The 27,529-nt window shown below is 38.8% G+C and overlaps 2 protein-coding genes across 4 annotated transcripts; both read left to right on the top strand.

Annotated features, from left to right (window-relative positions):
* The first annotated feature begins 983 nt into the window (after window positions 1-983).
* LOC146460819 (plasmolipin-like) lies at window positions 984-16,801 on the top strand. Of its 2 annotated transcripts, none has more exons than XM_085087806.1 (5): window positions 984-1,097; window positions 12,353-12,508; window positions 13,786-13,968; window positions 14,452-14,577; window positions 15,300-16,801. In XM_085087806.1, exons 2-5 carry the CDS (start codon window positions 12,371-12,373, stop codon window positions 15,375-15,377), a joined length of 525 nt encoding a protein of 174 aa, XP_084943932.1. In that variant the 5' UTR covers window positions 984-1,097; window positions 12,353-12,370; the 3' UTR covers window positions 15,378-16,801. The 2 variants fall into 2 exon arrangements, with proteins under 2 accessions (XP_084943932.1, XP_084943931.1); XM_085087805.1 differs by lacking the exon at window positions 984-1,097 and adding an exon at window positions 8,995-9,107.
* Window positions 1,011-27,310, top strand: LOC146460820 (uncharacterized). 2 transcript variants are annotated; one of them, XM_085087803.1, is made up of 6 exons: window positions 1,011-1,097; window positions 12,353-12,388; window positions 21,654-21,776; window positions 23,227-23,412; window positions 23,923-24,057; window positions 25,968-27,310. In XM_085087803.1, exons 2-6 carry the CDS (start codon window positions 12,371-12,373, stop codon window positions 26,043-26,045), a joined length of 540 nt encoding a protein of 179 aa, XP_084943929.1. In that variant the 5' UTR covers window positions 1,011-1,097; window positions 12,353-12,370; the 3' UTR covers window positions 26,046-27,310. The 2 variants fall into 2 exon arrangements, with proteins under 2 accessions (XP_084943929.1, XP_084943930.1); XM_085087804.1 differs by lacking the exons at window positions 1,011-1,097; window positions 12,353-12,388 and adding an exon at window positions 20,478-20,576 and having other exon boundaries at window positions 21,636-21,776.
* The last annotated feature ends 219 nt before the right edge of the window (window positions 27,311-27,529 follow it).

The following is a 27,529-nucleotide window of genomic DNA, read 5'->3' on the forward strand; positions in this document are numbered from 1 at the left end:
GAGGATCAGTTTGGTATAAACGAATGAACTAGTTCAGATTTGAAGGTGAATGTGTGTGTACGCATTGCTTGCCTACATAATTACCATTTCAAAATTACGAAAAACAGTTTTCGTTTTCACCCTTAAATTTAATTACTGTTAAACTTGAACCACATGGGGAGACTTTTCCAGCCTCTGTTTTATTAACGCGCTAAACAAATTCAATCGCTCTTCTATTTTTTTTTTAAATTATCATTCGGAGCTTCCGATCAACACGTAAAATCTTGGTTTTTGAAGAGGAATAGCTCACTTGGTCGTTTTGCATTAATTTGAGTTCATAGATACTACACAATGCCGTTTTTCTTAGTTCTTAAAATACTCTTCACACAGGATTTTTTAGACATGGTGTATCGTAAGATCAAATGCCTTAGAAAAGACGAGAAGAACAGGGCCATTTTGCGGTGGTAACGTGATTATCATAATCTTTTGCCACATTATAGGGGTTTGTAGAATTATACTTGAAGCATCTAGTCTTCGAAGAATACACTGAAATGCTATTATTTTAACGTTTTCTCAGGCAAATGGTTGTTAGTGCCTTGAACGGCGCTTTATAATTGTACATCGGGTTGATTTGCTCTAAAGATAGAAACACTGTACGAGATAACAAGTACAGAGGCTGATGAATTTTTAATATCGCTTACTGTGAACAATGCATTTTCATCGCAAATATTGTTTCATTATGAATAAAGTAAGATAAATCAAACGGCAAGTGAAAATTGTGAAAATTTGCATTTGTCAACTACAGATGAAAACAACGCCCCGATCTGGTTTTGCTCAACACAACCGTTTCTTGGCCGTGAAAAACCTACAGTAGTTATTTGGCCTTTTAATTTGGTGGCGTCCCCGCTTTAATTTGCTCTACGGTTGAATAATCACAAAGATATTGACAGAATACAATAAGTTCAAAGTAGGCGTTCACTACTTAAACCGCTGATAATATTGAGCCGTACTGAACATCTGGGTTAGTGTCCAGCTTCGTCTTCTTGTGCCAAGGTTTTTCTCGCGGTTTTCAAACTGTACTTCCTCCCAGAAGATAACAACAAGTTAGAACCCGCAATGTAAGTACAAATACTGTCTTTTTTGTTTTTAGGGATGACGCTCAACGTTTACGCCTCCAAAACAAATGAAAGCCTTTGAAACCACATTAGCGTCTTTGTTCGCATAGCTTGAAGCTCTCCGCTGTTCGCAAATTTAGCGTCTTCTCTTGACTTGAATTTGTTTTGATATGAAGGTCTTCGATGCTGTCCGCGATAGCAGTTTCCTGGATGATTATGTTATTTATAACAAGTGCGGATTTTTTTTTTAACTTAACACTTTTAGTACTGGTCGAGTCAAGTTGTTCGGTCTTGTTCAGAGGGACAATTAATTGGGTGAACGATGCAGCTCACACTTAGCTTGGGGAAAAAAGAATGTACTAGCTTAGAGCTCCAAGTCCCACGTATGCAGACTTCCATCACGATACACTTTTTGCTGAAAATTTGTTGTAACATTCTGGAAACATGTAATGTTTTTGGGCTGTGAACGAGCACTATCAGATTGACATCTCTGTTTATGCATACTAATTTTGTTTTTGTTCAACCCTCTTCGTGAATTTCGTCTCCAAAAGTGACTTTAACGTTTAAGAGTTAAATAATCTGGTTTTATAACTTTCAAGATTAAATCATTGACTGTAAATTATTGGAAAAACTAACGAGAAACCAGCGTCGCAAAGCTAGGTGATTGTTCGTTTACAATTCAGATTTGAATTTCAAAAACTCTGTCGGTTCAAGAATTAAAAGCCGTTTTTATCCTTTCTCCATGAAATTACTGTGTTTAAAGTCTTCAATACCTCTCCTTAAAAGTACAATGCATATACTTAAATAAATTCTCGAGCTTTATGAAAAACAGTGGAGACAGTACGCTGGCTCCGTTGTAGGCTAGCATATTAAAAGAGGCTGAAGAACTGAGCGAAATGTGAAATTTGATAATCCGATCAATTTATGCAAAAGCGAAAAAATAAAGACAGACATGTAACAACTGTCAGAGGCTTAATGTCTTTAAAGAGTCGAGCCTTCCAAGCGGCGATGAATGCCAACTTTCTCAAGCGGGCGATCTTCATAAAATCCAACCTGAGCACTCGCTTACCCGAGTTAGTTCGGAGTAAAAAAGCGTTTCAAAAAGCCGTACAGGACTTGTGTTAGGAAATTATCATACAATTATTCTTCACTTTTGTTTCATTTTACAAGCGCTTTAAAATATGCGATGTCTCAAATTTCCATAACTGAGGAACGAAAACGAATCAATCGGTGAATTAATGGTCGGCTTTCAGTTATTATTATTATTTTTTTTTGTGTGTGTGTGTGTGTGACTTTTGTTTCTTTAACATTTCATGCCTATCGCGTCTGGATAGTGCGGCGCTAAGCACAAAAATACTCCCAGTCACTCGTAAAAGAAACATCTCTACGAACAGCGAAAAAAAAAAAAAAAAGAAAAAAGGGGGAATATGTGAATAGGGAAAGTATTAATGGAATTAATGTTTACACAATTATGCCGGAACTGACTACACAAAGGAAGCGAACGATAGCTCTTGTTCTTGTTCATGGTCGCACTTTACGCGGATTTCAGCCGCCATTTAAGATTTATATCTTCATAATGGTTAATTATTTGTATTAATTTTATGTTAGTTCGCCAAAAAAAAAAAAATTCAGTTGTAGCTGCAAAAGGCATTGTGATCTTGCGAAATCCTCATAAAGAAACAGTTCTATCACTCGGTAGACTGAGATTAGATTGGCGGAAACGAATAAGTTTCGAATACAACCAAAGCCAGATTCTAAGCAGGAAGCTCAATACTGAAAAGGAAATAGCGTTTCATTGGAAGACCATGGTTAATGTGTTGGGCAGTCTTGTTAGAATCGAAAGGCGGTTCCTTCTGCATTTCAGAGTCACGAACTGAAGATCTTCACAACGTATTCTTTAATTAAACATGCAACGGTGACAAAATTCGCTTGAAAGCATAAAAATTAAGTATTAAAACACCCTGCGTGACCCAGAATAATAATTGGTGATATTGGTATTTGAGCACGAAAGCTGTTGAAGCACGAAAGTATCGGTTACTTAACCAATATTGATCATTCCCTTGACGCCGGGCCATTCCAAAGTATATTTCCATATGTAAACGACGCCCTGGACGAGTCTTTCCCGTTGAACGAGATAAAGCAGTAAATTTTGACGAAGTGTCGATAGGCTTCTCTAACGTTATAACACTGGAGGATATAAGCCTTTTATTTTCGGAGAGATGAAAAAATGTTCGTTTGGGGGAACATACGGAGGTCTGAGTCGCCATTCATAAGCTCTCAGTTCAGACGCCATGCTTGCTTTTCATGCTCCGTAACCAATCCATTTTCGCTTCTATATTGTATTACGCGGCAGGCTCTGGCGCCGCAACAAGAGATTTTGCATTGCCTCGTTCGAAACTGTAGAAAGTAACTGATTTGGCTAGGTACCAAAACACTACGTGCAAACCGCGAACTGAGTACGTGCTTTGAGCTAACGGTGTCTGAACTGGGCCGTACGTCAGTAGGATTTTTTGGAATGTCTGGTCAGTGAGATCTTGAAATTTTCAACTGAGATATTAATTCGTGTAAACAAAAATCGATATTGTAATTTTTTTTAGTTGACGCTTTCCTCGTCAACTGGGAGTTCCCGAATGTTTGAGGAATATCTTCAAAACAGTCCGCTAAATTAACTTTACCACATCCAGTTTGGTTTAATAGAGTTTTTAGGAAGAGTAACAGTACGGCGACTAGTGAATAAAATTCGAATACAGTTGGCCTTTTAGGATTCAACATTCATGTAGTTGAAGCACACAAGCTTTAAGTGTCTTTCATCACCCCAAATCACTTGACACAACTTCAAACTTATTATAGACCCTGGCAGTTATTTACGCAACTTAAACAGTTGCGAAAAGAAGGCCTAAAAAAATTTCAGGTTTGAACGGGATTCGAACCCATGACCTCTGTAAAGCTGGTGCAGTGCTCTACCAACTGAGCTATCAAGCCAACTGGGAGCTGGTCATATTGTGAGTTCATAATTAATATACCCGTGAAGGATGAATAAGTGACTATGAATATGTGAAACATATATTTCACCTGCGGGTGAAAGCTTAAATAGAAGGAAGACCCTCGCAGTTATTTACGCAAACAGATTCCGTCATGGAATTCGAATCCGAAAGCTTGTGTGCTTCGAATGAATTTTGGATCCTAGTTTAAGGCAACTCAGGCTATTCGCATGCGATCATTAGTATATCGGACATGATTAAGAACAACATCTCCACTAATAACAACTAAAGAGGTTTAATTAAAGCATGAAGATAAATTAAAGTGAACTAGAGTTGAAACTTGGCAGTTGATGGTAGTTGATGGCATAATGCACACATCAAAAACAAAAAAAAAGTTCTGAAGACTTATGCTTCATTCACACCAAGGCTTAAACACGTTTAAAAGCTGTTTAGTTAAACACAGTTTAAAAATGTTTCCTTCATAAAAGCCGCTTTCGGATTTTTGTCGACTACAGATTTAGCACACATGAAAGCATAACTTAAAGTTTATTCGAATCCTATGTCAAAGCCGATGGTTCAGCTTTCTGCTACCAATTTTCATTTTGTTAAACCTGGTTTAATTAAACATGTTTTGTTAGTGTGAACGGGGCTTTAGACTGCCGGAGGGAAACCTTTCTTCGTGAAAGGCTGCCAATTTTTGTTTAAATTGGCTTTCGATGGCAATATTTCTCTCAACCAATAACTCTTCTGTCAAGCTAAATTTATATAGAAGATAGTTTGTTATTACTGGTGGCTAAGAATGGCACCTGCTGGTGCTTATACAAGGCTGAATAAGTCCACCGGTTAAGGGGCCAGTAGACATGCACCTGTCAAAAGCTCTATATTTCACAGGACCCTGATAACCTGCAGCTTCATTGTTTTTTAGGGTTGTTCTGTTGTTCGTTCTTTTGCCCTTTCGGCCAACCATGCAAACGGATTGTGGTTGCAAATGCATTAAAATACAGTAAGAAACTAATGTATTCTTATTTCATTCTAATCTTAAACAGGGTGCGATTGTGGGTTATATGTCTTAGAAAGGGCCTGAAAATTTTGAATTCTGTCTTAAACGGGATAGGGAAATCGGAGAATTGTGTCTTAAACAGCCGTCCCCAGGATCTACGTTTATATCCTTGTACGTTTTTCAATGTTTCGCTGTTTATATTTTTAAATGAAATTGAGGGGAAAGCATTTGTTATTCACCTTTCATTTGAAGACAGAAACCGTTTCTACATTGATTGTTTTTCTATAGTAAACGCGAGACATCTTTATCTATCTTGGCCCGCGAGGTCATAGACTGATTTAGTTGCCAAATTTTTGGTTAAACAAAACTAACCTTGAGGCACTCAAGTTAGCCTAAAAAACACTCCGGTTAGCCTAAAGAGCACTCCAGTTAGCCTAAATAGCACTTAGGTTAGCTTAAATAGCTCCCGGGTTAGCTTAACGGTTGGCAGTTTATGTTGGGGTTGTTCATGCCGCGCATGTTTTGTTCATGCCTCTCACGTCTGGCTCGCATATTGTAAACACCGTCCTCACGGCCCGAAAACAAAGAACGCGACCGAGAATTAAAGGGATTGGATATCACGACAGAAAACGTAACTCGTACCAGCCGAGTACAAAAAACGAGACCGAGAACAATAACTCGTGGCCCAAAGTCTTATCTCTCGGCCCATCGCGACCCCAAAAAGAAAAAAAGAATTTGATAATGCTACCGAAACCGGCTTTACTCGGTCCGCCTTACGACCCGAGTAAAAAGTTAAACCACTCCCATATGCGGCATTTCCTCTTGTTTATCAATAAATCTACGGATTTGGGAAATTCCTTTGACTCTTACTGGTTGCATTTTTGTCAATATATATTAAATTGTACGTTTCATTGATTGAAGCTCATAGAATCAGATTGGTTGCTGAGGAAATTAAAAGAAAATACACGTACATCTTTGATTCATTGGATTCAATTGTTCAACACGTAAAAAGTCAACATTATGATAGCTAATCCTACTGACCCTAAGCTGAACAAAGTAACCACTCAATCAATAAGCTCATACTGGGGACTATATGTCTTCTCCAACAAAGATGCGTTTAGAACAATTGTTTGTTCCTACAACGAATGAGAGATATTTGTAGGTCAGTTTTCCTTCCCTGCTCGCTCTTACTAGAAGTTTGCCCAAGAGATGCTCTAACCTTTTTTTTATAATTATATTAGTCGCGTTCTCATCGCTAGCAAGAACCGCAACTAACAACTGTTATGCCTTTTAATCCTCACTATCTTATTTAACTTTTTTTCAGGCTTTCTTTTCGCGAGAGTCTGTCTGAAATGACTGTCCTCACGTTTTTAAGTTGGACTTATGAACAATAAATGGTTGAATTTTGGACAGAAAAATGACCTTTGTCAGCTCATAGATATTATTTAGGGAACAATGGACGCCCATTCTAAACGTGAAGGCCTGGAGTTGAATAGCGTTTTGGCCCGGAACTGTAGGGGGTGGGGGGTGGGGGGTGGAGGGTTTGGGGGACTCTCATATGAAAGGGGCGGGGATGCTCGTCATCTCGCTGGGGTGGTGGGGTGTAAATTTCGGACTTTGGTTTCACTTAGGGTGTTCTGGGCAAAACGTTATATTTAGCCGTGAAGGCTTCGTTTAGGGTTATACGCTAAAAGTTACTGTATTTTATATTTGTCTGTGTTTTAAAATGGTCTCTCTTAGGGGTAAAAAACGTTTGGGCCATGCCCAGATTGGTCTCCTTTAGGGGTTGAATTAAAAATCTCCGACGAGCATCCCCGCCCCTTTCATATGAGAGTCCCCCCCGGGAGTTTTGGTTTGATTTTTTCTTTTGAAACCGTCACCAACTTGTCAAGTGTTTGCTTTTTTTCCAGGAAAACGATTATGTGACGTATATGAATGAATGAATGAATGAATGAATGAATGAATGAATGAATGAATGAATGAATGAATGAATGAATGAATGAATGAATGAATGAATGAATGAATGAATGAATGAATGAATAAATGAATGTATGAATGAATGAATGAATGAATGAATGAGTGAGTGAGTGAATGAATGAATGAATGAATGAATGAATGAATGAAAATGAATGAATGAATGAGTGGATGAATGAATGAATGAATGAATGAATGAATGAGTTAAAGAATGAATGAATGAATGAATGAGTTAATGAATGAATGAATGAATGAATGAATGAATGAGTTAATGAATGAATGAATGAATGAATGAGTTAATGAATGAATGAATGAATGAATGAGTTAATGAATGAATGAATGAATGAATGAATGAGTTAATGAATGAATGAATGAATGAATGAATAAATGAATGTATGAATGAATGAATGAATGAATGAATGAAAATGAATGAATGAATGAGTTAATGAATAAATGAATGAATGAATGAATGAATGAGTTAAAGAATGAATGAATGAATGAATGAATGAATGAATGAGTTAATGAATGAATGAATGAATGAATGAATGAATGTATGAATGAATGAGTTAATGAATGAATGAATGAATGAATGAATGAGTTAATGAATGAATGAATGAATGAATGAGTGAATGAATGAATGAATGAATGAATGAATGAATGAGTTAATGAATGAATGAATGAATGAATGAGTTAATGAATGAATGAATGAATGAATGAGTTAATGAATGAATGAATGAATGAATGAATGAGTTAATGAATGAATGAATGAATGAATGAATGAGTTAATGAATGAATGAATGAATGAATGAATGAATGAGTTAATGAATGAATGAATGAATGAATGAATGAGTTAATGAATGAATGAATGAATGAATGAATGAATGAATGAATGAGTTAATGAATGAATGAATGAATGAATGAATGAATGAATGAATGAATGAATGAATGAATGAGTTAATGAATGAATGAATGAATGAATGAATGAATGAGTGAGTGAGTGAGTGAGTGAGTGAGTGGGTGGGTGAGTGAGTGAGTGAGTGAGTGAATGAATGAATGAATGAATGAATGAATGAATGAATGAATGAAAATGAATGAATGAATGAATGAATGAATGAATGAATGAATGAATGAAAATGAATGAATGAATGAATGAATGAATGAATGAATGAATGAATGAATGAATGAATGAATGAGTGAGTGAGTGAGTGAGTGAGTGAGTGAGTGAGTGAGTGAGTGAGTGAATGAATGAATGAATGAATGAATGAATGAATGAATGAATGAATGAATGAATGAATGAATGAATGAATGAAATAACGGCGCTGGACGGGTAATGTTACAAAAACTTCCACAATTTGTATTTTGTCCCTCTCAAGGAAAGAGGTTGAAGATCTTCGAAGAATGTTTAATGTTTCGGCCGAATTGAACAAAAGAAACTTCCTTCTACGTATGTTTAGGCAGTCACTTTGTGTATGTGATGATTAATGTCATCCGAACTATAGAATAACGAGTTTTATTCAAATGACGGCAGTTAATCCAATGTCTTGTACATGCAGAAAGCTTCTTCGCTTTTATTTACACAGAAGGCTGTGATATTCGAGCAAGGTTGTGACGTCATTGTAGTTCCTCATTTCCACTTCTAACTATAAACCGGAAGAAAGATTCTGGGTTAGTTGTACAGTTACTTCAGTTAATTTTCGATAGCCGCAGCCCCCAGTTGAGCCTATAGGTTCTATAAGATAGGTGTATTTTTTTTCTTTAAGAAAAACTTCAGATATATAAAACATATGGCAACAGTGTATAACTAGTTGATAAGTATAGAACTTCAATCAACTGTGTTAATTTTTTTTGTTAACATCGCGTGACCTGTTTTATGATTCCGGTTTTACCAAGAACACATGCATGTCAAGTGGGTGTCAACTGCATGACGTGCAACGCAAACTAGCAGCGAGGCAACACCCAAGATTATTCATAAATACGGACTGGGTACAACCGAATCTCACAAAGCGTAGTAGTGCTTTTCTCAACGACCATCTTAAAGGAATCGCAAGGAATAACAGGGTAAGAACGCGTGTCTGATTTTTGATACTAACTTATTTGAAAACAGGAGCCAATACGCTCCTAACTGTGAGTGAATCACTTGTTTGAAGTTCGGAGCGAGCTGACAACCGAAATCAGTCTTTGGCGACAATGTCAACATAACATGTTCCTTGTGCTCTGTAACTGTGTAGCTGAGCGTTCACATCAAGTAGCTAGAACGACTCTCACCCCTGCCGATGTTCACTTGGCGATAGCAAGTGTATGCTTACAGCGGTGCTTAACGCAGATTACTAGACCTACAAAGTGTCGACTAATTTATTCGTGACTCAAGTGATCTCGGTATTTCCAGCGCGTGTGGAATCTCATGTGGCATATTTTGTAAAAGTTGAAAACAAATACCAAAGGTTTTGCGTGACCCTACAAGCGAATCATGATAAAAGCTTAGGGACCGATCGTTTATTAGCTGTAGCTGAGCGTTCACATCAAGTAGCCGAGAACGACTCTCACCCCTGCCGATGTTCACTTGGCGATAGCAAGTGTATGCTTACAGCTAGACCTACAAAGTGTCGACTAATTTATTCGTGACCCAAGTGATCTCGGTATTTCCAGCGCGTGTGGGATCTCGTGTAGCATATTTTGTAAAAGTTGAAAACAAATACCAAAGGTTTTGCGTGACCCTACAGGCGAATCATGATTAAAGCTTAGGGACCGATCGTTTATTACGTCCTAGGGAAGGGGGGGGGGGGGGGGTGGTTTTCTAAAAAATTGAGTGTATGAAAATTTTACCCCCCCCCCTCCCCCAACAAAATCTTTCAAACAAAAGTTTTACCCCCCACTGCAATGACAGTTTGAAAATTTTACCCCCCCCCCCCCCACCCCCATGGTTGGCCTGGTGGGTTGAATTGTTCAGAAGTTCCTGGGCACAACGCTTGGTTACATCCGGAAATCGCTAGTTCTCTGAATCTGAACTGGCAAGAGAAACAATCAGAAGTTAGGCAAAATTCAAGTAAGGGAACGTACCTTAGAATATCTCTTCAATGTCTTGATAATAACGATGGTTTGTTATTGCTGGAGTCTATTCTTCACTCATCAAAAGAAGGTACACAGAAGGTCAAAGCAGCACGGGGTTTGAGAGAAGTACAGGAGCATTTGATGTATGGATGTGGATAGATAGATTTTGAAGAAGTCTACCATTTCTATTCGTCTTTTAGTCAATTTTTTTGCCCAGATAAACAAGCCTTCAGAGATAAACTGCTTGATGAAATACACGGTTTGCCTGTCTATGTCTATGTCATTACTCAACCTATTACGTGCAAGATCTTTGTTGCTCTGAAGAATAGTAGCGATATGGAGAAGCTGATCTAGTCGATTTTACCAACTCTATGATTGATGAGAAGAATGATTGCTAAATACATTTAGTTGGTACCTTTTGTATGTCTTAAAATTTCACCCCCCTCACTTTTCGTACAAGGTAAAAAAGCCCCCCCCCCCCCCCCCCTAGGACGCAATAAACGATCGGTCCCTTATAGATGACAAATTATAAGAATTATCGACAAGCAGGAATTTGAGTTTAATACTTGTAAAAGAAATAGAAAACGAGAAGAGAAACAAAGGTAAGAATCCTTACATTTTAAATCAGTCAGTGCGTATCAAGTGAGACAATCAGTGGAGCGGAACAGACTTGTAGGCACGGTAGTTAGGTTAACGACGATTTTCAATCGGAAATTGATATATAAAATATTCTGCCATTAATATGTCTAATAGTAATGGCTCATGGTGATGCTTACAAGGCTGAATAGGTCCATAGAGAAGCTATCTTTGAGCAAATTCTTCCGGCTAAAATACAGATTCTGAATCATTATGCACCATTTCTGGGAATTTGAAGAAAGAGTGTAAACCAATCTTTCACTTCCAAACACGGACAATCAGTTAACTTCAGTCAAGGCTGTAACTAGATTTTTTTTGTAACGGGGGTGGGGGGAGGGGGGCAATGAAGCGAGCGCCGTAGGCGCGAGAGGGTCTTGAAATCTAGACGTTCGGAAATGCTATTTCAACATTATCCACGAGATATTTCGTCAAAAAAAATCAATCTCGATCAAGTGTAAAATGACAGGTATTTTTAGAGCTTTACAGCAATATTTCCGAGGTTTTGTTAAGTTGATACACATATCTCGGCCTTAGTACACTAAGCAGTTGGATTTTCGTTCACAAAATTCGCTTTCAATCCATCGCAAATTTTCAAGTAGGTTTTGTACCGAACAAAATATATACTTTAAATTGCCTAACTCAGACCAAACGTAAGGTTCCGTCATTTAGGCCAGTTTTGTTACATATGATAAATGACCTCAGCTTCCGGCTGTGGAATGTAGTTCGTCCCACGAATTGAATGAGCAGCATCCCTAGGTCACTTGATCGTTCCTCATTCATTGTGGAACGGTTCCACAATTTAAGGCGCCTTAGAGCTGAAAATGAACGTTCACAACTGATAGTTCCCACGAGTGTAGTCAGAAGAAGGGCGAGGATCTTGTGAATGGCCGGAAATGTCTGAGGGTCAGAGGCTGAATTTGCATTTGCAGGCCTTTCTTCAAATGGCATATTTTCATAGTACTTTTCTACTTTGCGCTGTCTACTGAGAAATAGGTTGATTCCTCAGATCAAAGGTGAGGAACTTCTTGTAATATTTTAGTGTTTCATCTAGATCACGGGTCTCCATGCTCATTGTCATTACTTCCCTGTCTGCAAGCACCAAACCTTGTTGACATCGTCAGAATTTGGCCTCAATCTCTTGTATTATACATAGTCAACAAAAGAAAAAGAAAGAAAGAGGACATTCACTTTTTATAATTATTTGTAGTCTGGTCAGAGCTGCACCCTGCATTAGCAAGATGATGCTGGACTTGGCAGTGCGCATGTGTGGTGTTATGACTGTGGTTCCCACAGCCCGGCTGAGCAACTGTCTCTATCTGAAACCATAACCCCTCCCAAAACTTGACAATCACAAGGAGTAAATAGGGTTCTGTAAGTGGTCGTTTGTCTTTGAATCGCTTTCCTGATGTTTGCTGTTTCATCAAGCTCGAGCGAGTCAGTTGTGGAAAGTTGCAAAGGTAAACTAATCACAGTAAAGTTTACACTTAACACTCCAGAAAGTGAAAAGGTTAAAAAAGTCTCCAATTTGTTTTAGGGGCGAAACTGCCTCCCTTGAACCCTCTGCCAGCTACGGCCTTGCGTATTGTGCTAATCGCAGTCTCACCTCTTTGACGGTTTAGATAACCAACTTTTAAAAGATGGCTGATCCAGAAAAGCAGGAAACTCCAGCAAAACCCGAAGGACAACAGCCCAGTGATGGTACCGATGGAGGGGACATAGGTCTCAACATCGCCTACATAACTTCAATCCCTGGAATACTCAAGATTGTTGAGTTTGTATGTACCGGTACTTTTAAGAAATTGCCGGTTAAGCATGATTTAGGAGGATTTATGTAACCATCTGGATCTTAGAATATAATATATCCTAAACTATAGGATGTGATTATTTGAATACAAAGCGTGTTCTTTAGAAACAACTCTAAGGATTTACTTCAAGAGACTAAGGGCGTTTTCCATTTGCCAGGACTAGCCTTCCAAATGGAAAACTGCCGGCCCCTAAGAATGTAGCCTGCGAGCAAGCTTCCCCCCCCCCCCCTCCCTCTCCCCGCCCCTCCTCTTCCCGGCGGAAACCTTGCTCGCGGGCTACTAAGAGTGCTTTGTCAGAACTGGCCGGCTTGACCGTCCAGTCTGTAAATCGAATGTGTCATTTTGAAGGGATGGTGCTGCAAAATTTTGTAAAATAATCACTCCGAAAATAATACGTGCTAATTTGAAGAAATTCGAAGGACTAGGACAAACCTTATCCTTCAAATTGGTACATTCTGTTTACGAACTGATCGGACTGATCTAGTCTCCTTCGCAGCCGTTTTTGGTATCGTCACGAAACGCTCCTGACGACACTAAGAACGGCTGCGAGGGAGACTTGGCCTGTCCGGCCGGTTCTGACAATAAATGGAAAGCCCGGGCCCCCCCCCCCCCCCCCCCTCTGGGATGGAAAGCACCCTAACTCACTCATTAGTAACACTTGGAATAAGCCCTATTCACACCAACAAAACATGTCTAATTAAACCGGGTTTGACAAAATGAAAATTGGTAACAGATCGATAGAAAGCTGAACCATTAGTTTTGACATAGGATTCAAGTAAAACGTTAACTTATGCTTTCATTTGTGTTAAATCTGTAGTCTACAAAAATCCGAAAGCAGCTTTAGTGAAGGAAACACTTTTAAACTGTGTTTAACTAAACACCTTTTAAACGTGTTTTTAACCTTGGTGTGCATGAATGGGGCATTACACTAATGGATACCTTTTATAAATTTGTTAAAAGTTCCAGGTTACAGATTGCCAGGATTGCAACTTAAAATATCTTTCCAAGTTCTATACCGTCATATTATTCAAAACTCATCGCTAATATTAATTAAGGTTTGAAGCATTCTCTAGAAATCTTCTTCTTAGTGTTATATGATTATTTTGGCCACGACGCCGAAGGGCACATACTTACAGTTTTCAAACAATTTCAGAAGCTATATCAGGTCAGAATCAAAGATTTAATATTTTTTGTTGATTTATATTTTTTCAATTGTTTCCTCTTTTTCTCTTTTTCCGTATCTCCAGTTCACACTCATGATAGCATTCGCTTTAGCCGCCGACACTACCGAGGGAAATTGGACCTGGGGACGTAGGGATTTCTTCCTGTTTGTCACAATAACTTCATGGATCGTTGTAATGGTGTTATTTGTCCTGTTTGCCTTCAATGTGACCGCAAAAATCAACCTAAATATAGACTGGAATATACCGGTAAGGATCCAAGGAATTTCGATTTTTAAAATATTTTGGCTTCCAAAAAAAAAAAAAGCCACTCCCTCCCCCACCCGCTCCAAGAATAAAATCTCCACTAAAACTGTCGGAAAACATACTTTCTACGTTAGTCCATCCCTTTCCACTGACCTCTCCGACATGCATCCTGCAAAATGCATATCTGATCGACCACTTTATTAATAAATCACTTTATTTAAATGCCAATTTATTCAGCACAGACCATAGTGTAGTTGTGCCGCTGCGTAATTGGTATTTGAGGAGAGGAGGTAACCGTTGTGGCCGGAAAATAGCCTCACGAAGGAAGGACGAGAAACAAAAACAAATTCAACCCGCATAGACATGAATCTGAGTCCGGGAATCGAACCCACTATCCACACTGGTAAGCTACGCCATCCCTAGCTGATCGCCTAAGAGCGAAACTTTCAAATAGAACGATAAAGATGCATGGATTTTTGATTGCAGGTTTTGGTATTTGCAGCCATAGCTGCATTACTTCTCCTGATCTGTTCCTCACTGTTTGCTGACGATGCCAGAAAAGCCAAGGGTGCTTACTACTATCTTTCATTAGACAAACTACGTGCTGCTGCGGTAAGTCCAGCATAACCAAGTTTGTCAGTGTCATCGTTTTGATTGTCGAGTTAAATGGTTCTAATTAGTCTGTTAGGTCGCACTGGGTCTCCCTATCGTATCCCAATAGCATAAGCTTAAGGGGTTCATTTACAACGATCTCTTATAATTAAAACATACGGAGGCTCACAGTCAACGAGCAGCGCCGCGTTAAGTTGTCTGTGACGCGCGCGGGAGACGGCGAAGGGACAGGAGGAAGAGAAAAGGAATTCACGCGCGAATCACCTTCTCCCCTCATGCCTCGAACCTCGAGCTCCCTCAGATCACACTGTCCTGCCCACTGTCGTTGGTCGTCTTACAGGAACAATTATCAACAGATTTTCTGAATAACAGGCCGGTATGGGAATGAAGGAAAACGAACAAACAAAACAGCCTTTTTTTATTTAAGCCCGTCCTCCTCCAGGCTCCACTTCTCTCCAAAAAATTAATTAACTAATTAATTAATTTTTCAAATAAGTAGGGATTGTATATAAGTCAAGATCAGATTGCCGACAATTGTAATATCCTGTGAAAATAGTTATGTAAATTGTACAGTGTCTTGGAAAGAGAACGTTATAGAAATGGTTACACGTCAAAACCTCCCACCCACGCCCCACCCACGTCCCACCTTTCCCCATGAAGACCTCTTCCCTTTACTGCTGAAGAATTCCTCTAATAACAATTTTAATATTTTTCCTTCACAGGCTTTTGGGTTCATTTCCATGGTTGTGTTCATCGGCGATGGTGTCGTGCATTTCCTGAAAATGCAGGGGAAGATGTAATCAAAGATACTCAAAGAATGTAACATTTTTAACACTTTGTGTCTTTTGTGTGAAAAAGTAACGCTCAGACGAATATACAGACTTAATCTCCCACCAGAATGTAATAGATAAACGATATCAGTGTAATGATTCTTACAAAAGTAAGAATCATTACACTGATATCTTTTCAATCAAGTGAATGGAAACCATACCATACTTAAGTATCAGTCGATAAGTCACTAATCAACTGATATCTCCAATACGTGTTCATTTTAGACCTGAATCCATAAGATAATAAACATTGGACTATCTCGGTAAACCCCTAAACGTACTTTCCAAAAACTTAGTGGGGTCCCACCTGGATTATTCGTCTGAGGATTAAAACTCGTATTTTATCAGATTGTTGAATTTAGTCACTGATTAGTTTCCAAGGTGACACTGTTTTTTTGCTTAGCAAAGGCCAAGACGTACTTCTAGCCTGATATTATAAGGAAAGAAATTTTACGGACCGCAAACTTTTCTGCAGTCTTCTTCATACCCTTCCTCCATTTTGGATTTGAAGACTGCGAAAAACCTGGGAAAGAGGCTAGGAAAGTCCTGTTTTTGCTCGTGACGATGGTGTTAGCACGCAACTCCTTCAAGTAGCGCTCCGAGTGTTTAGCAGTTTACAGTATGAAAGTCTAAGTACAGTGAATTTAGTTTTTTCTGTCTGAAAATTATCTACAAGACGGTAGAAATATTTTAAAAGCAAATTCAACCTTGGAATGAAGCTTTCTGGGTCAGAGATTATTGGCCTAAGAATAGTAGCCATAAATCGTATCTTTTGTCTCGCCTGTTTGAGTCTATGGTTGAAGCCTGATAGATTTGAACTACAATAAGTAACTATGTTTCTCTAAATGCTGTTCTTAACCACATTTAATAAACGGAATTCCGCAGGTATACCTTTAATACAGTTCTAAATCTGGGCCCTTAAGAGTAATTTAGTTCAATAAGTTTTACAACCAACTAGTGCAGATAAAGGTATTGTAAGTTACGTGCCATGACAGATTGGTTTTTAATTGAGTGTCGAAAGTAATTAATTACACGTCTGCTTTGGTTTTACGTTACTTTTCCGTGTGATTGGCCAGCAAAACTTTCTCAGCCAATGAGAAGTATAACCAAACCTAATCGTGACTTGGTCGCACGCGTTTTCCCGCGCTTTACGCCGGTTACATACATTTGCTTCGACTTCTGATTGGTTTGTTGGGATGTGTAGGTGTGTTGTGATACGTTTGAGTAATAAGGTTGGTTTTGGGCTCATGGCTCTCAATTGAAAACCGCTTTGTTAGACTACTAAAGACGAGAAGGTGCGTTTTGTTAAGATTTTCATTAACGCCTGAAAAGTTAAACTACCTATATCTGCGGCATTTCCTCTTGTTTATCAATAAATCAACTCATTTGTGAAATTCCTTTGACTCTTACTTGATTACTCTCTTACTTATTAAGAAGCTGTACGTTTCATAGAAGCTCATATAGAGTCAAATTGGGCGCTGTGGGAAAAGAAAAACACGTATATCCTTGATACATTAGATTCATTTGTTCAACACGTAAAAAGTCAAGATTATGATGGCTAATCCTACTGACCCTAAGCTGAACAAAGTAACCTCTCAATCAACAGTTACATGTCAAGCCCGTTTAAGACATGACTTTAAAGGAGGCACGGAAAATTTGAATGATCCACAATAATGCCTAGAACTTACAGTAGAACAAGTTTGATTGCGTGATATATCACACGAGTCCAAAATAATAGAATTATAGTCGACCCCCGATAACTCGAACCCTCGCTAACTCGAACCTCACGCTAACTCGAACCAATTTTCCTTTCCTTTCAGGTCATTTTCTATATAATTTTACCCTCGATAACTCGAACGCCCGATAACTCGAACCTTTTTCCAATTTCCCTTGAGGGTTCGAGTTATCGGGAGTCGACTGTAACTGAATCGGCGATTGGTTTTTGATTTCCTTTATAAAAATAAACAAGAAGCTGTTTCCAGCTTATACTCGGGCCATATTTGACTGAGTGGTGCGTAAAGCCTACAATCTTTTAACAGTGATAACCTCCAGCATCGCCAATTCCCCCAAATAGATAGCCTGCGAGCAAGCTCTCTTGGGGGTGGATCCTCTTTCCCCCTCCCGCCCCCCACCCCCAAGAGAGCTTGCTTGCAGGCTACTAAATAGATAGATACAGAGATATAGTGAGGCAATAAGTAACCACCAGATAGAATTGCATTTCTTGCAGTCAGAATAAAATACAGGGGAAAACGACATTTGTCATACGAATGCTTTTTATAATCCCCGCGCTTTAATCCTTACGTTTTCACCTTTCGTTTAGAGACAGAAACCATTTGTACGGTCCTAATATGTATGTGACGCCGGGTCAATGACGGATCGTAATTTTCGGTATGATCTAGGCCCGGGGGGGGGGGGGGGGGTACTCCCTTATGTGACATTAACGGGGACGTGCGGCCCGATAGGGTATGGTTTTCAGGGTGTTTTGTCTTGAACGGGGTATCTATTTCATCACTTTCTGTCTTAAACAGGGTATCCCTACATGACCTAATGGCTTAAACAGATTGTGATTGCCAATGCATTAAACAGTAAGAAACTAGTGTATTCTTATTTCATTCTAGTCTTAAACAGGGTGTGATTTTGGGTTAAATGTCTTAGAAAGGGCCTGAAAATTTTGAATTCTGTCTTAAACGGGATAGGGAAATCGGAGAATTGTGTCTTAAACAGGGTCAGAGTTTGAACGCCCGGGCCGCACCTCCCTACCCAAGCATCTGTTGAGTACCCCCCCCCCCCCTCCCCCGGGTTCTAGAGTAACGTTACGCATCAGGCGTACGTTTATATCCTTGTACGTTTTTCAATGTTTCGCTGTTTATATTTTTAAATGAAATTCAGGGGAAAGCATTTGTTATTCACCTTTCATTTGAAGACAGAAACCGTTTCTACATTGATTGTTTTTCTATAGTGATAGTGGAACATCTTTATCTATCTTGGCCCGCGAGGTCATAGACTGATTTAGTTGCCAAATTTTCAGTTAAACAAAACTAACCTTGAGGCACTCAGATTAGCCTAAAAAACACCCCCGTTAGCCTAAAGAGCACTCCAGTTAGCCTAAATAGCACTTAGGTTAGCTTAAATAGCTCCCCGGTTAGCTTAACGGTTAGCAGTGGCTGTTCATGCCTCGCATGCCTCGCATGCCTCGCATGTTTTGTTCATGCCTCGCACGTCTGGCACGCATATTGTAAACACTCCTCACGGCCCGAAAACAAAGAACGCGACCGAGAATTTAAAGAATTTGATAACACGACAGAAAACGTAACTCGTTCCAGCCGAGTACAAACGAGACCGAGAACAATAACTCGTGGCCCGAAGTCTTATCTCTCGGCCCATCGCGACCCCAAAAAGAAAAAAGAATTTGATAATGCTACCGAAACCTTAACTCGGTCCGCCTTACGGCCCGAGTAATTAGCGTTTGCAATGTAGATCTAGAATATTCAACAATCTATGTCTGGAATGACTATCCTGACGTTTTAAATTGGACTAAAATACAATCAAAGGTTGAATTATGGACCTTTGTCTATTTAGGGAACAATGGACGGCCATTCCAAACGTGAAGGCCTGGAGTTGAAAAGAGTACTTGTTTCATTTTTTTAATTTACGACGTCCTCCCCCATTGTGGGAGGCTATCGCCAACTTGTTACGGTTTACCGTATACTTTCAGAGGTGTCTTGCGTCCAAGCAATGTAATGCGTCCGGTTTTAACTGTAGATACCTAAACCGCTATATCAAAATAAAGCTTATAGAGTTGGCTATCAAACTATACCAATAATTTGGAATTAAAATGAATTGTCGAATTTTTCACGACCTCTAAATGCGAGCGTCCGAATCACCTTTTGTAAGCTACAAGTCAAAGCGAATTTTGTTTTTCGCTAATTTAATTTGCTACTCAGTTTCCGGAACCAAATTGTTAAAGAAAACGTTTGCCATATATTCAATTGCAGTGAAAAGTTACAGAACATTTTCGAACCAGGATTAAAAAATGTGGAGTGATTGGACAAAAATCGCTCTCGGAGAAAAAATATTTCCAAATAAAAAATTCGCAGAATTTGAAGGCAAACGAACAAAGTCCCTCTGAATTTTAGCTCTTTAAAGTGTTCCGTTTAAAGTGTGAAAAAATTGATTCGAAAAAAACAGCGCTAACACTTCTACAATTAATTTTATTTTAAATGGGCTTTCTCCCAGGCCCTCACGGTCGTATCGGACCACGTAACCCGAAACGGAATGACCGAGATGAAAAACAGAGAGAGGCCTAGGATCTAAGCAAAATTAATCCCAAAATGTGGTATAACGAGTTGTGTTCAAATGACGGTAGTTGATCAAAAGTCTTACATGCAAAAAGCTTCTTCGTTTTAATTTACACAGATGGCTGTGAATTCGAGCAAGGTAGTGACGTCATTCTAGTTTCTCATTTCCGCGTCTAACTAACCGGAGAGAGAGATTCTGGGTTAGCTGTACGGTTAGGTCCGGTGAGATCCGTTTGGTGTCAGCATATATTTAATTAAAGGGTCTCAACAGTTAATTTTAATTCGATCGCACAAGTTTGTCCGTTATTGTTATGGATACTATTTATAGCCTTGGCTACTAATCTGTGGAAGACTCCGTGATTTGTGCGTACAGCTGTTCTCTCAAATAAACTGAAAAATAAAAAAATTCAGAGATATGAAACGTGTGACAACGTTGTATAACTAGTAGATAAGTATAACAACTCAATACATACATACATACGTACATACATACATACATACATACATACATACATACATACATACATACATACATACATACATACATACATACATACATACATACATACATACATACATACATACATATACTTTATTTATCCTCGAATTTACAGAGTAGCTTTGAATAGCTAATATCTTCGAGAAGATCAATCAAGTGTGTAATTTGTTTTGCTAAAATTTTGTGACCTGTTTTATGACCGGTTTTACCAAGAACAAAGTCATGCATATCAAGTGGGCGTCTTATGCTCATTAGATTGTTTATGTGTGACGTGCAACGCAAGCTAATACGGACTGGGTACAACGGAATCTCACAAAGCGAAGTAGTGCTTTTCTCAACGAACATCTTAAAGGAATCACAAGGAATAACACGGTAAGAACGCATGTCTGATTTTTGATACTAACTTATCTCAAAACAGGAGCCAATACGCTCCTAACTGTGAGTGAATCACTTGTTTGAAGTTCGGAGCGAGCTGACAACCGAAATCAGTCTTTCGCGACGATGTTTAAATAAAATGTTTCTTTGAGAATATAACTTGCGCTCTGTAACTGTATACTAAGCTAAACGTTCATACTAAGTAGCTCAGGATATCAAACGACAGAATAAAATTAACTTCTAAGGTAAGTGACTGCATTCGCTTCCGTAAGCAAAACTACTGACGTAGTGTCAATACTGGTCAGTATTCTTTTTTAATCTGCCGATGTTTACTTGGCATTAAAATGTGTACAGTGTATGATTACAGCGGTGCTTAACAGTGATTACTAGAGCTACAAAGTGCTCTAGAGCACTCGAGCTAAGGTTAATTTATTTGTGACTCAAGTGATCTCCGTATTTCCAGCGCGTGTGGAATCTCATGAGGCAAATTTTGAAAAAGTTGAAAACAAATACCAGAGGTTTTGCGTGGCCCTTGTCTCTCTTAGTCTGTAGTCCTGCAGTCGAATCATGATAACAGCTAAAAGGTGACAAATTGTAGGAATTATTCAAGTAGGTATTTGAGGTATGAAAGAGAAAAACAAAGGTAAGAATACTAAAAAATCAGTATAGCGTGAGACAATCAGTGGAGCAAAACAGACTTGTAAGCGTGGTATGTAGTAGTTAACGACGATTTTCAATCTGAAATTGATATATAAAATATTTCAGTTGCCATTAAATATATAATAAGGGTAACTACTGGTGCTTACAAGGCTGAATAAATCCATAAAGAAGCTATCTTCGAACAGCGCACTGGTAAGGGGCAAGCTCTACAAATTCTTACGTTTAAAAGACATATTCTCAATCATTATGCACCATTTCTGGGCTGCGGTACAACTTGCTAGTTCTGGCAAATGGTGATGAGCATTGAAACAATCCAAGACAGATTAACCTTAAAAGTTGCAAACACGAACAATATTAACATATTGAGCTCATCACAGTCTCCTTCTTTGACTTTAGATGGCTGATCCAGCTAATCAGGAAACTCCAGCAAAATCCGAAGAAGGACAACAGCCCAGTGGTGGTACCAGTGGAGAAGACATAGGTCTCACCATGTTGTACATAATTTCAGTCCCTGGAATACTCAAGATTGTTGAATTTGTATGTACTTTTAAGAAATCGCTGTTTAAGCCTGGAAAGGGATTTATGAAACCATGTAGATCTTATATTTAGGATATAATATATCCTAAATATTGTTTGAATACAAAGTGTGTTCTTGTTTAGAAACATTACTAAGGATTCACGTCAAGAGACTACGGTTACGGATTGTCAGGATTGCAACTTAAAATATCTACCTTAAGTTCTATACCGTCATATTATGCAAAAATCATCGCTAAAGCATTCACTAGAAATTCTCCTCTTAGCGAGTGTTATACGAGCATTTTGGCCATGACGAAGGGTACATTGCATTCATTACAATTTTGAAACAATTTGGAAAACAAACAAACACAAGCAAAGTCCGTGTGAATAAGGAGGCGGCGTGTCGAGGCGTGGCCTGGTGGCGAGGGCGCCGGACTTGAAATCCGGAGGTCCCGGGTTCAAGTCCCGCCTCGGCCACGCTTGTATATAGCCAGCTGGTTTGCCTCCTGCCAGTTGGGATTTTTAACATGTTATGTTCGATTTGATTATTAATTGTTTTTCGTTATTTCTGAGTGGAATGCCTGTAAACTAGCTTTGGGTAGCTAAGCAAGTCCCGCCTCGGCCACGTTTGTAAATAGCCAGCTGGTTTGCCTCCTGCCAGTTGGGATTTTTAACATGTTATGTTCGATTTGATTATTATTTGTTTTTCGTTATTTCTGAGCGGAATGCCTGTAAACTAGCTTTGGGTAGCTAAGTGCATTTCCACTATAAACAAAGCATTTATTTATATTATTTAGTCCTAGTTTAAGCTAGGACAACTCGTGGTTTTCCATGTAATCGTTGTGATCGTTAAGGGATTCCTAAGTCAGCGAATGTCGCAGCGACAACGTCGAAGTCAAACCATATATATTACATTGTATCCTAAGGAACATTATAGAAGTACTTTTTACACACCTGTCAATCTTGTACCCAGAGTTCTCAGGCTCTTTCGCCAGCGGTTGGTCGCCAGGAGAGACTCAGAGTCTCTCTTGGAAACCAACCGCTGGCCAAAGAGGCTGAAAAATCTGGGTACGAGATTGGACACCTGTACAGTCACTTGTCACGATCGCTGATCAGTGCAACTTTCAGCAATCCACACGGCGATATGTGAAAAACGTGGGCCAAATGTCTGACACGTTTTAAATTCCAAATTAAGCTCATGGATAAATACTGTATGCCGGTATGATTATTTGAAGTCAATCGGTAATGCGACAGTCGCCCAAAAATAATAACAGAAGGAGCATAAAAAAGGGAAAACCCAACAACAACAAAATATTTCACTGCCAATGAAACTTTTCAAGTCAGAAGCGAATCGGAGGGATCGGGAGAGAATCTATATCAGATCAGAATGGGTCAAACGATTGAATTAAGCGTATTTCGTTCATTTATAATCTTTTTCGCTTATTCTTGATTTTTTTTCCCATATCTCCAGTTCACACTCATGGTAGCATTCGCTTTAGGCGCCAATGTTACCGAGGCGCCGTTAAATACTTGGGGGCGTATGGATTTCTTCCTGTTTGTGACGATAACTTCATGGATCGTCGTGATGGTGGCATTTGTCCTGTTTGCTTTCAATGTGATCGCTAAAATCAATCTCCATATTAACTGGAATATACCGGTAAGATCGTAATAATTTAGAACTTTGAAATAGTTTGGCTAACTACTTTGTTGTTGCGTAAACTTCAGAAAAAAACAAAAACAAACACAATCCCTCCCCTCCAAAACTAAAATCTCGGCTTAAAAATCTCAACAAAAATACTTTTTATGTTAGTCAAGCTCTTCCCACTGATCTCTCCGACATGTATCACTGCAAAATAGATGTCTGATCGATCACTAATTAATAAATCACGGATTTATTTAAATGTCAATGTATTGAGCACAGTACACAGTGCAATTGTCGGGTTGAATAATTGGTTTTTGATGACGGGAAAACTGGATTAGCCAAATAAATGTCTCGCCGAGCAAGGACAGAAACAAAAACATCTTCAACTCATATATGACCCTAAGTCCAGGAATCAAACCTGCTAGCCACCTTGGTGGGAGGCAAGTGCTCTCACCACTGCGCCATCCCTGTGCTCCTAAGAGCGAAACCTTCGAACATGACGATAAAGATGAATTTTCATTGCAGGTTTTGGTATTTGCAGCCATTGCTGCAATACTTCTCCTTATCAGTTCCTCTCTGATTGCTGACGATGCCAGAGAATTCAAGCCTAGTTGGAGTATTGTCCTTCCAGGCCGTTTAGACAAACTACGTGCCGCTGCGGTAAGTCATGATCAAACATAACCCAATTTATCAATAATGTTACCGTTTTGATTGAATTAAATGGTTCTAATTGGTCTGCTAGATTGTAATAGGTCTCCCTAAATATCCTATCCCAGTAGCATAAGGGGTACTTCACAATAATCTCAGTTATAATCCATCAAATATTTTCGCTCGCGCGCGATTGGTCTAAACGCCTCACGTGACCGAATATAACCCAGCTAAAACTGGAGAATATCCGATGGTATTCCCCAAGTGATATTCCCCAATTTAAAAAACTGCAAGGCGCGTCTTGTTTACAATTAAAATTAATGTCAGGATGGGGGAACGGTTTGCTTTTGTGACAGAAGGAGAAATAAACCTGCTGGTCGATAAACCAGTATCAGAAAACAACATACGCTCTAAACGTTTTTGACGGTAAACTGTTTTTAAACGAAATGTTCAAATACTCAAGCTCGTTGCAATTGCTTCATGTTGCGAAAATATTTGAAGGATAATAACCACAATAGCCTCCATTTAGCTTTAAAAATATGCTCAGATATTTGTCCTTGGACATTATCTGCTCCTCGAAGCTCACAGTTTTCCTCGAGCTTCGCTCTCAGAAAACTGTTCGCTTCTCGGAACAGATAATGTCCGCGGACAAATATCTGAGCATATTTTCGCGCCAAATGGAGGCTATTGTTTATTTATAATTAAAACACACAGAAGCTCACAGTCAGCAAGTAGCACCGCGTTAAGATGGCTGTAACGTGCGCGGGAGACGGCGAAGGGACAGGAAGAGGAGAAAAGGAATTCACGCGCGAATCACCTTCTCCCCTCATGCCTCGAACCTCGAGCTCCCTCAGACCACCCTGTCCTATCAACTTCGTCGCCTGTCTTGTAGCAACAATTATCAACAAAAATATACGGAACAACAGACCAGTGTGAAAATGAAGAAAAACGACAAACAAACAAACAAGCAAACAAAACAGTCAATTTTTTATTCAAGCTTGTCCTCCTCCAGGCTCCTCTTGTCTCCAAAACAAAATGAAATTCGTTAACTTTTCAAATATCGACAAATAAGTAGGGATGCTATATTAGTCAAAAGCAGATTGCCTAAAGTTTTAGTATCATGTGATAATGGTTATGTAAATTGCAATGTCCTGTGGAAAGAATGTTATTGAAATAATCTTTATTATTACAATATTACAGTACAGTTACAATTTCATGGATTTGCGCCAAAGTCTCATTCGCACTCCTGAGAACTGCACCGCTATGCTTGAGAGGCTCACGTTGTACGCGAAGAGCACCGATGAACATTGCAGATACCGACTTTCAAATTGATAAGCAACTAGCTAGATTTTAGGATGTGAACGAATTTCTTAGGTTTTTTTACCTTTCTTTTCTTAATTTTCGTAATTTTAGTTGTTTTTAATGACCGATATAATCCACTTATATTTTTAATAAGTTGTTTTTTCGCCATTAAGGACCGTAATTTAACTTCCGAATATATTTTTAGTGATCATGATCATATGATACTTTATTACGAATAAGAATACTATTGTAACTTGATGAGATTTGTTTTGTTTTTTGTTTTCATTTTTCTTCAAAAACAAATTGTGCTTGAAAATAGTCTCCTTTTTAATGGAAAAGAATTGTAAATAGGTTTTAATAGCTCTTTTTTCTACTTTTAACTTGTAAATATTCCACATTTGCTTGGAATATTTTAATAAAGAGACTATTGTTATTATTATTATTATTATTGAATCTCCTAAATGTAACTAGTCAGTTTAAGGCTATCTGTTTGAGGGTTACATGTCAAATCCTCCCTTACCCCTCTCCACCACCGACGTCCCACCTTTCCCCATGAAGATCTTTTATCTTTACTGCTGAAGAATTCCTTTAATAACAATTTTAATATTTTTCCTTCACAGGCTTTTGGGTTCATTTCCATGTTTGTGTTCATCGGCGATGGTGTCGTGCATTTCCTGAAAATGCAGGGGAAGATGTAATCAAAGATACTCAAAGAATGTGGCATTCTTAACGCTTTGTGTCTTTTGCCGGTGAAAAGCTACTGTAATACTCAGACGAATATACCGACTTAACCCCCCACCACAGTGCAATAAATTTTTGTAAGAATCATTTTACTGCTTGCGTCTTACATTTAAAGTAAACCGAACTGTAGATTTGGCATGTATAATATACTGATATCTTTTCAATCAAGTTAATGGAACCACACCAAACTATGGTATCAGTCGATGAGTCACTAATCGACTGATATCCCCAGTACACATTCATTTTCAAACCTGATCAATCCATAAGGTAAATTAACATTGGTCTATCTCGGTAAAGCCCTCAACGTATTTTGCAAAACTTATAGTGGGGGTCCCACTTGGATTTTTCGTCTGAGGGTTTAAACTCGTATTTATCTAATTGTTGAATTTAGTCACTTATTAGTTTCCACGGTGACACTGGTTTTTGCTTAGCAAAGGTCAAGACGTACTTCTAGCCTGATATTATAAGGAAAGAATTTTTCGGAATGTTCTTGCAAGACAGCAATTAACTTTTCTGCTGTCTTCTCCATACCCTTCCTCCATTTTGGATTTGAAACCTGCGAAGAACCTGGGACTAAAAGAGGCTAGGAAAGTCCTGTTTTCGGCCCGTGACGATGGTGTCACGCACGTCAAATTTTTCTTGCAACTTGTAACGCAACGTTTGTTGCGTTGCAAGTTGCAAGAAAAATTGCCTCGTGTAACATGGCCTTAAGTGATAGTACCCATAAATCTTACCTTTTTGCCTCGCCCGTTCAGTCGGAAACCAGATGTTGGTCTATCAGGTTTTGAGTCTGTGGTTGAAGCCTGATAAATCGATTTGAACTACAATAATTAACTATGTTTCTGACAATAAACTAGTGCAGATGAAGGTATTCTAAGTTACATGTCAGGACAGATTAGTTTTCAATTGAGTGTCGAAAGTAATTAATTTTGCCTTTGCTTTGGTTTTACGTTACTACTGCTCTGTGAGTGGTTAGCAAAACTAGCGCCACCAAAACTAAAACCAATCGTGATTTGACCGCGCTTTACGCCGGTTACATGCATTTGCTTTGACTTCTGATTGGTTTGTTAGGCTGTGTAGGTGTGTTGTGATAGGCTTGAGTAACTAGTTTGGTTTTGGGCTTAATTACGACACTCGATTGAAAACCGCTCTGTTAGACTACTAAAGACGATAAGGTGTGTTTTCTCTTGTTTATCAATAAATCTACGCATTTCGGAAAAAATCTTTGACTCTTACTTGGTTTCCCTTTTTTCTGAGCATTTTTTGTTTTTACTACTAACATGTACGTTATCATACAAGCTTATAGAGTCAATGACGTCTTACGTGTTGAACATTTGAATCTAATGAATCAATCCGCAGCGACTGTCAATCGAATTTGGTCAGTCGCTGCGGATTCATTCATTGGATTTTTAACTGTTCAACACGTAAAACGTCAAGATTA

This window comes from Pavona decussata, unplaced genomic scaffold, assembly GCF_977016875.1.
Source record: "Pavona decussata unplaced genomic scaffold, jaPavDecu1.1 SCAFFOLD_207, whole genome shotgun sequence".
Taxonomy (NCBI): Eukaryota; Metazoa; Cnidaria; class Anthozoa; order Scleractinia; family Agariciidae; genus Pavona; species Pavona decussata.

What these genes read in the sequence shown, in the direction of transcription:
- LOC146460819 (XM_085087806.1), top strand. Translation starts at nt 12,371, where the DNA reads ATGGCTGATCCAGAAAAGCAGGAAACTCCAGCAAAACCCGAAGGACAA. An exon ending in ATATAGACTGGAATATACCG is followed by an intron (nt 13,969 to 14,451) that starts GTAAGGATCCAA and finishes TTTTGATTGCAG; the next exon opens with GTTTTGGTATTTGCAGCCAT. An exon ending in ACAAACTACGTGCTGCTGCG is followed by an intron (nt 14,578 to 15,299) that starts GTAAGTCCAGCA and finishes TTTCCTTCACAG; the next exon opens with GCTTTTGGGTTCATTTCCAT.
- LOC146460820 (XM_085087803.1), top strand. An exon ending in TACTCAAGATTGTTGAATTT is followed by an intron (nt 21,777 to 23,226) that starts GTATGTACTTTT and finishes CCATATCTCCAG; the next exon opens with TTCACACTCATGGTAGCATT. An exon ending in ACAAACTACGTGCCGCTGCG is followed by an intron (nt 24,058 to 25,967) that starts GTAAGTCATGAT and finishes TTTCCTTCACAG; the next exon opens with GCTTTTGGGTTCATTTCCAT.